The sequence below is a fragment of the Clinocottus analis genome, unplaced genomic scaffold (genome assembly GCF_023055335.1).
Source record: "Clinocottus analis isolate CAN_PGR_092001 unplaced genomic scaffold, fCliAna1.0.p SCAF_38, whole genome shotgun sequence".
Taxonomy (NCBI): Eukaryota; Metazoa; Chordata; class Actinopteri; order Perciformes; family Cottidae; genus Clinocottus; species Clinocottus analis.
The window spans coordinates 440,001-447,500 of record NW_027176131.1 but is presented as its reverse complement, the minus strand read 5'-3'; the positions used below and the strand labels follow the sequence as shown (position 1 = coordinate 447,500).

At 48.3% G+C, this 7,500-nt stretch overlaps 2 protein-coding genes across 3 annotated transcripts in view; both read left to right on the top strand.

The window, feature by feature from the left end:
- The window catches only part of nedd1 (NEDD1 gamma-tubulin ring complex targeting factor), a 6,123-nt gene extending 3,720 nt beyond the window's left edge, over positions 1-2,403 (top strand). The window contains exons 9-16 of the mRNA XM_068596554.1: positions 1-41; positions 118-168; positions 251-340; positions 433-587; positions 664-856; positions 926-1,061; positions 1,142-1,208; positions 2,020-2,403. The exon at positions 1-41 is cut by the window's left edge and continues 73 nt beyond it. Coding sequence (XP_068452655.1) covers positions 1-41; positions 118-168; positions 251-340; positions 433-587; positions 664-856; positions 926-1,061; positions 1,142-1,208; positions 2,020-2,124 — 838 coding nt within the window. The 3' untranslated portion in view covers positions 2,125-2,403. The remainder of the gene's footprint in view (positions 42-117; positions 169-250; positions 341-432; positions 588-663; positions 857-925; positions 1,062-1,141; positions 1,209-2,019) is intronic.
- A 1,232-nt stretch (positions 2,404-3,635) lies between these two features.
- kcnj11l (potassium inwardly rectifying channel subfamily J member 11, like) overlaps positions 3,636-7,500 on the top strand; it is a 4,753-nt gene continuing 888 nt past the window's right edge. The window contains exons 1-6 of one of the 2 annotated variants that reach the window (XM_068596502.1): positions 3,636-3,739; positions 4,211-4,373; positions 4,565-4,804; positions 5,110-5,379; positions 5,821-6,028; positions 7,016-7,500. The exon at positions 7,016-7,500 is cut by the window's right edge and continues 888 nt beyond it. In XM_068596502.1, the coding sequence (XP_068452603.1) occupies positions 4,215-4,373; positions 4,565-4,804; positions 5,110-5,379; positions 5,821-6,028; positions 7,016-7,449 (1,311 nt within the window). In that variant the 5' untranslated portion in view covers positions 3,636-3,739; positions 4,211-4,214 and the 3' untranslated portion in view covers positions 7,450-7,500. The remainder of the gene's footprint in view (positions 3,740-4,210; positions 4,374-4,564; positions 4,805-5,109; positions 5,380-5,820; positions 6,029-7,015) is intronic. The other variant, XM_068596503.1, reaches the window with a different exon arrangement.

The following is a 7,500-nucleotide window of genomic DNA, read 5'->3' as shown; positions in this document are numbered from 1 at the left end:
GGGACGGAGCAGCCTGGACGTCTTCTCTCCTGCTCGCGAAGGTCTGACCTCCACGTCTCTCTGGTCTGTCCCGAGTGGACCTGTCCCTGACCCCTAACCCTCCTCTCTTGTCCTCAGACCCTGTCTTCCAGGGCAGCAGCGGGGACACGCCCTTTGGAAAGACGCACGGTACGACAGGAAGTCCATGTGAAGGACCTGCTGGTTCTGGACCTGCTGGTTCTGGACTGACCCTGGTGCTGTCTTTCCACAGTTACCAGTCTGGAGATGCGGTCCAGAGAAGAGGGGGGTCAGCAGGTCGTCGGCCGGGCCAGTCTGGACATTTTCTCCCCAGTCAGAGAAGGTGAGCCGCTGCTGGTCTGTACTGGTCTGTCTGTTCCTGGTTCCTGGTCTTTAACTGGTCTGTCTGTCTCTGGTTCCTGGTCTCTCTTCCAGACTTGACCTCCCACCGTAAGCCCCCCTTGGGGACTCCTCTGGTGGGCGCTGCGGCCCGCAGCTACAGCCCGCTGTCCATCTTCCAGACCCCGCCCCCAATCAGGGAGGAGGAGCCAATCCCTGCAGCAGCAGCCGAACCATGTGACTCCAGAAAGGTGCTAACCTCACGACGATGATGATGATGTGTAAAAGAGTCACAAACAACAACAACAACACACTCTTTGTTGACAGGCCGACAAGGCCAGCAGCTCCAGCCTTGAGGGGGAGGGCCAGGCCACGCCCACAGTCCTTCAACTGGCCAATCACAGCCAGCCAGCCCCATCCTTCTTCACTCCGGAGCCCAGCCTGAGGAGAACCAATGGGATTCAAGCTCAGCTGAGCTACGGGTCTCCTGTCCAGGAAGCTGCAGCCAGCAGCACCGCAGGTAACTGGTCCCTAACTGGTCCCTAACTGGTCCCTAACTGGTCCCTAACTGGTCTGTCTGTCCCTTCAGGTCTGTCGGCGGCTGTGTCCTCATCTCTCTCCCAGAACATTGCTGAGGTGGTGGGTCAGGCCGGAGCCGCTCCTCTCACGTCCCTGCAGATCCACTTCATCCAGAACATGATCCACGAGACTCTGGAGGACTTCAGGTCCGTCTTTGGACTCGTTCTTTTTTATTTGAAGACGTGTGTCGGAAACCCTCAAGTTGATGTTTCTGTCCTCTCCTCAGGGACAACTGTCACCGGGACATCGTCAACCTGCAGGTCGAGATGGTCCGACAGTTTTACATCCAGCTGGTACGAACCTGCATTCTCTCTCCTGACTACCAGGGGGCGACTCCTCTGGTTGTATAGAAGTCTATGCTTCATGTGTTGAAGCTGCATTCTCTCTCCTGACCACTAGGGGGCGACTCCTCTGGTTGTATAGAAGTCTATGCTTCATGTGTTGAAGCTGCATTCTCTCTCCTGGCCACCAGGGGGCGACTCCTCTGGTTGTATAGAAGTCTATGCTTCATGTGTTGAAGCTGCATTCTCTCTCCTGACCACCAGGGGGCGACTCCTCTGGTTGTATAGAAGTCTATGCTTCATGTGTTGAAGCTGCATTCTCTCTCCTGACCACCAGGGGGCGACTCCTCTGGTTGTATAGAAGTCTATGCTTCATGTGTTAAAGCTGCATTCTCTCTCCTGACCACCAGGGGGCGACTCCTCTGGTTGTATAGGAGTCTATGCTTCGTGTGTTACAGCTGCATTCTCTCTCCTGACCACCAGGGGGGACTCCTCTGGTTGTATAGAAGTCTATGCTTCATTTGTTGAAGCTGCATTCTCTCTCCTGACCTCCAGGGGGCGACTCCTCTGGTTGTATAGAAGTCTATGCTTCATGTGTTAAAGCTGCATTCTCTCTCCTGACCACCAGGGGGCGACTCCTCTGGTTGTATAGAAGTCTATGCTTCATGTGTTGAAGCTGCATTCTCTCTCCTGACCTCCAGGGGGCGACTCCTCTGGTTGTATAGAAATCGATGCTTCATGTGACAGAGCTGGGGAGGATGCTTCAAGGCGGGGCTACAGGGAGATTGACAGGTTGACGCCATCTTGTGGTTGTGCCTTTCAGAACGAGATCCACGGCCTGATCGAGAAGTACTCGGTAAACGAGTCCCTGGTGGAGGAGGTGGAGCGGCTGAAGGAGGAGAACCGGCGGCTCAAGACCAACTACTGAGCTGCGAGGGCCCGGTTCCCCGGTCCCATGGGACCAGATGGACTGTTGTCCACGCCAGCAGCAGCAGACCAGTGAGCAGGGGGACGACCAGCCGCTCAAACGTCCTGCTGCGCCTGTGGACACGTGAACGCATCGCTTGGGTTCTGTCTCTTTAAAAGAAGAGAGGCCCTGCAGCCTGAGCTCATGGTTCTACCTGCAGACCTTCTGTGTGCCTGTATCATGTTTTTAATAAACATTTTGTCTAAAGAATAATAAAAAAGATTCATATTAAAAATAAAACGAGAACTCCTTTTGGTGTGACTTTAAATGATGAAGGTAGAATTTGTCTTTTTGTAGCCTTTTTTTTTCTTTCGTCTTTTTTTTGTGTCTACAAAAAAAAGACGAAAGAAAAAAAAGTCTACGAAAAAAAAAAAAGTCGATTTAATTGTTTTCTTTTTTTGTCCTAATTTTTTATTTTTTTGGTCCAAAATTAATATGTTTTTTTATTCATACTAAATGCAGAGAAAAAGACAAACACTACAATAAATATAGATAATTAATTCTAACTATAAACAGTAAATACTAATTAAATAAAACAAATATTCAAACAGATATTATTTTTAAACAAATTGTTCAATAATCGTAACAACGTTTGAATCTAAGAAAACTGAACACATTTATTTTGTCACCAGAAGATTCACATTTCTATAAATGATGTCTATTACATTATTAAAATGATCAGCAGCCAAATGTTCATTCACAAGCTTATTTAAAACTTTCATGTTTTATACATTTATTTAAAAGTGAACATCCGGCTGTAAAACCAACCGGATGTTCACTATGAATATTTGCTAATTGAAAAGAAAGAAAGATAACATAGAAAATACTTTTTAGAAAATATTTCATTTAAACAATCTCTGTTTATTAATTATCGGTAATAATCTTCATATTATAAAGAAATATTAAAATCAAATCCAGTTAATTTAATTACGATGATTTACTTTTTTTGTTTTGTTTCACAGGTTACCGGAAGTCGAGACGCCTCTCCCGCAGCATCCAGATTGCACAATACCGGAACCGAGAACGACGTTTCAAAATAAAAGTAAAGACCCTTATGTTGAAGAACTCCCGGAATTCTTAATTATATTAATATATATTATTGTCTCTATATATACATTATGTTAATCTGTTATAATGCTTCTTATCTTCATAATAATCAGATGTTGTTCGTACAACTCAAAGTAGCTGTGGGATAAACACAGAAGAGTAAACACATAAACAAGGTTTATACCGGGGAATACAAGTAGAAGTATAAAAGTAAAAAAAGGGGAATATTAAAACAAAAAGTACTTAATGTTTTTACATTTAATTTAATCTTATTTATTTATTATAATTGTGTATTTGAACGTCCATGTATCACACGTTCAAACACAACTTAATAATAAATAAAATAAAATAACAGGGAGATAGGTAATCCGGTATAAGGGAGACGTTTTATTTTGAAGGTCTCGACCGGAAGCATTCCTGGGTGCTGCATTTGGACTTGACCCGGGTTCCGGTGCCGCTTGAAGAACCTGCTGGTGATGGATCCGCGTTAGTGACTCGGTTCTTACCGGAGCGGCTGATTCCTGATCAGGTAACTCTCTTTCACCTGACCACGGTGACGTCATCACGGTGACGCCACCCCGCCGCTTCTGATCGATCCGGTGCATGTTGATGCTGATCAGCTGATCCGTTTTATATCGATCGGACCTGAGACACCAAACGACGACGTGATAAATACTCTCAATTCACTGGAATATAAATAGATAAATACACAAATACGTAAAGACTATTGTATCTGAATCAAACCGGAACAAACAAAATATTACATTTTATTTATTATTCAAATTAAATGTCTGAAATGTTTTTTCATTTTAAATAAACGTGTACTTATACTACGGAACTGCACATGCTTACATAGTATAAGTACACCTAAAACGAAAGCTTCCTTACTATTGTGTTTATGTCAACTGGAATAATCATACAATCTCTTATTCTAATGTGTGTGTGTGTGTGTGTGTGTGTGTGTGTGTGTGTGTGTGTGTGTGTGTGTGTGTGTGTGCAGCAACATGTTGGCGAGGAAGGGGCTCCTGCCAGACGGGTTCCTGCTGACCCGTCTGGCCGAGGACCAGAACCAGAGGAACCGAGGCCACTCCAGAGCCCAGAAGGCCCGCTTCATCACCAAGACCGGGTCCTGTAACGTGGCCCATAAGAACATCATGGAGCAGGTAGTCACAGTACAAGTACACAGTAGACAGTTTAAGTATTCAGACCTAACTGGTCCGGTATCAGGTCATTAATATTCAGATCCAATGAGGATGTAGTGTTTCTGGCCGTGAGTTTGATTCCTCGTACGTCCGCCTGAGCCCCGCTCTGCTCGGCGCTCCACGCCGCTCTTCTTCTTCTCTGTTGGTTTCAGGGCCGCTTCCTGCAGGACGTGTTCACCACCATGGTGGACCTGAAGTGGCAGCACTCCTTCCTCATCTTCACTTCGGCCTTCCTCTGCTCCTGGATGCTGTTTGCTATGATCTGGTGGCTGCTGGCCTTCGCCCACGGCGACCTGGAGCCCCGCGACGCCGCCGGCGGGCCGGGCCCGGTGCCCTGCGTCACCGCCATCCACTCCTTCACCTCGGCCTTCCTCTTCTCCATTGAGGTCCAGGTGAGCGCCTTTGTGACCACGTGGTCGCGAGGCGCCGTTGTGACCGAGTGGTTGCGGGGCGCCGTTGTGACCGGGTGGTTGCGGGGCGCCGTTGTCACCGGGTGGTTGCGGGGCGCCGTTGTGACCGGGTGGTTGCGGGGCGCCGTTGTGACCGGGTGGTTGCGGGGCGCCGTGGTGACTGGGTGGTTGCGGGGCGCCGTGGTGACTGGGTGGTTGCGGGGCGCCGTGGTGACTGGGTGGTTGCGGGGCGCCGTGGTGACCGGATGGTTGCGGGGCGCTGTCCTGACCCCCTCTCTGCCTCGCAGGTGACCATCGGCTTCGGCGGCCGCATGGTGACGGAGGAGTGCCCGCTGGCCATCACGGTGCTGATCGTGCAGAACATCCTCGGCCTGATCATCAACGCCGTGATGCTCGGCTGCGTCTTCATGAAGACGGCGCAGGCCAACCGCCGCGCAGAGACGCTCATCTTCTCCCGGAACGCCGTGGTGGCGTCTCGGAACGGCCGGCCCACCTTCATGTTCCGGGTCGGGGACCTGAGGAAGAGCATGATCATCTCGGCCACCGTCCAGCTGCAGGTGAGTCTCAGGGTGAAGTCATTGGACCCAGAACCAGAACTAGAACCAGAACCAAAACCAGAACTAGAACCATAACTAGAAGTAAAACTAGAACCAGAAGCAGAACTAGAACTAGAACTAGAACCAGAACCAGAACTAAAACCAGAACCAGAACTAGAACTAGAACTAGAACCAGAACTAGAACCAGAACCAAAACCAAACCCAGAACTAGAACCAGAACTAGAACCAGAACCAAAACCAGAACTAGAACCAGAACCAGGAACGCCTTGAACCAGAGATTCAGAATGATCAGAAAAATATTAAAAACGCCCCACCTGTCTTACCCCACCTGTCCTGTCCCACCTGTCCTATCCCTCTGTCATGTCCCCCGTGTCGTGTCCCACCTATCCCACTTATCCCACCTGTCCTACCCCACTTGTTCTGTCCCACCTGTCCCTGCAGGTGATCCGGCGGACGGTGACGGCGGAGGGCGAGGTGATCCCAGTATGCCAGCTGGACATCCAGGTGGAGAACCCCCTGCGGAGCAACGGCATCTTCCTGGTGTCCCCGCTCATCATCAGCCACACCATGGAGCGCGGCAGTCCGCTGTACGAGCTCTCCGCCCAGACGCTGGCCTCCGAGGACCTGGAGATCCTCGTCATCCTGGAGGGTCAGGACCTGCAGACCGGCATCCTCTAGATATACCTGAGATATACCAGAGATATATCTGAGATATACCTGAGATATATCTGAGATATACCTGAGATACACCTGAGATATACCAGATATATACCAGAGATATACCAGAGATATACCAGAGATATATCTGAGATATACCAGATATATACCAGAGATATATCTGAGATATACCAGAGATAGATATACCAGAGATATATCAGAGATATACCAGAGATACACCTGAGATATACCAGATATATACCAGAGATATACCAGAGATATACCAGAGATATATCTGAGATATACCAGATATATACCAGAGATATATCAGAGATATATCTGAGATATACCAGAGATATATCAGATATATATCTGAGATATACCAGATATATACCAGAGATATATCAGAGATATATCTGAGATATACCAGAGATATATCAGAGATATATCTGAGATATACCAGAGATAGATATACCAGAGATATATCAGAGATATACCAGAGATACACCTGAGATATACCAGATATATACCAGAGATATACCAGAGATATACCAGAGATATATCTGAGATATACCAGATATATACCAGAGATATATCAGAGATATATCTGAGATATACCAGAGATATATCAGATATATATCTGAGATATACCAGATATATACCAGAGATATATCAGAGATATATCTGAGATATACCAGAGATATATCAGATATATATCTGAGATATACCAGATATATACCAGAGATATATCAGATATATATCTGAGATATACCAGATATATACCAGAGATATATCTGAGATATACCAGATATATACCAGAGATATATCTGAGATATACCAGAGATAGATATACCAGAGATATACATGAGATACCATCTATAACATCACAGCATATCTGTGATACTTTAACCACAGTATATAATGTGATGTCATATATAATCACGTGACATACCGATGAACCTCAGATCTCTCCTCTCAGGTGTCGTGGAGACCACGGGGATCACCATGCAGGCCCGGACCTCCTACACCCCTGAGGAGATCCTGTGGGGGCGGCGCTTCGTATCCATCATGACGGAGGAGGACGGCCGTTACTGCGTCGACTACTCTAAGTTCGGCAACACGGTTCCCGTCAAGATGTCGTCGCTCAGCGCCAAGGAGCTGGACCAGACGCGGGGCATCCAGGAGGGCGGCTCCTCGGACCCCGTCAACCCACAGGGCTGGGGGCTGGTCCGGGCCGGGAGGGGCGGTTTCCGCCGGGGAGGAGGTCGGGCCGGCGACGCCCCCCAGCCCTGGTACGCCCAATCGGAGCAGCCGCAGAAAGAGGCGGAACAGAGGGGACGCAAGAAGAAGGTGCAGCTAGAGGTGATTGGACGACAGATCGACGAGAACGTACTGGGAGAGACGAGCGACTGAGGACCAGCAAACGCTCCTCATGCCGGGTTTGCTCACTTCCTGTGTCAGCAA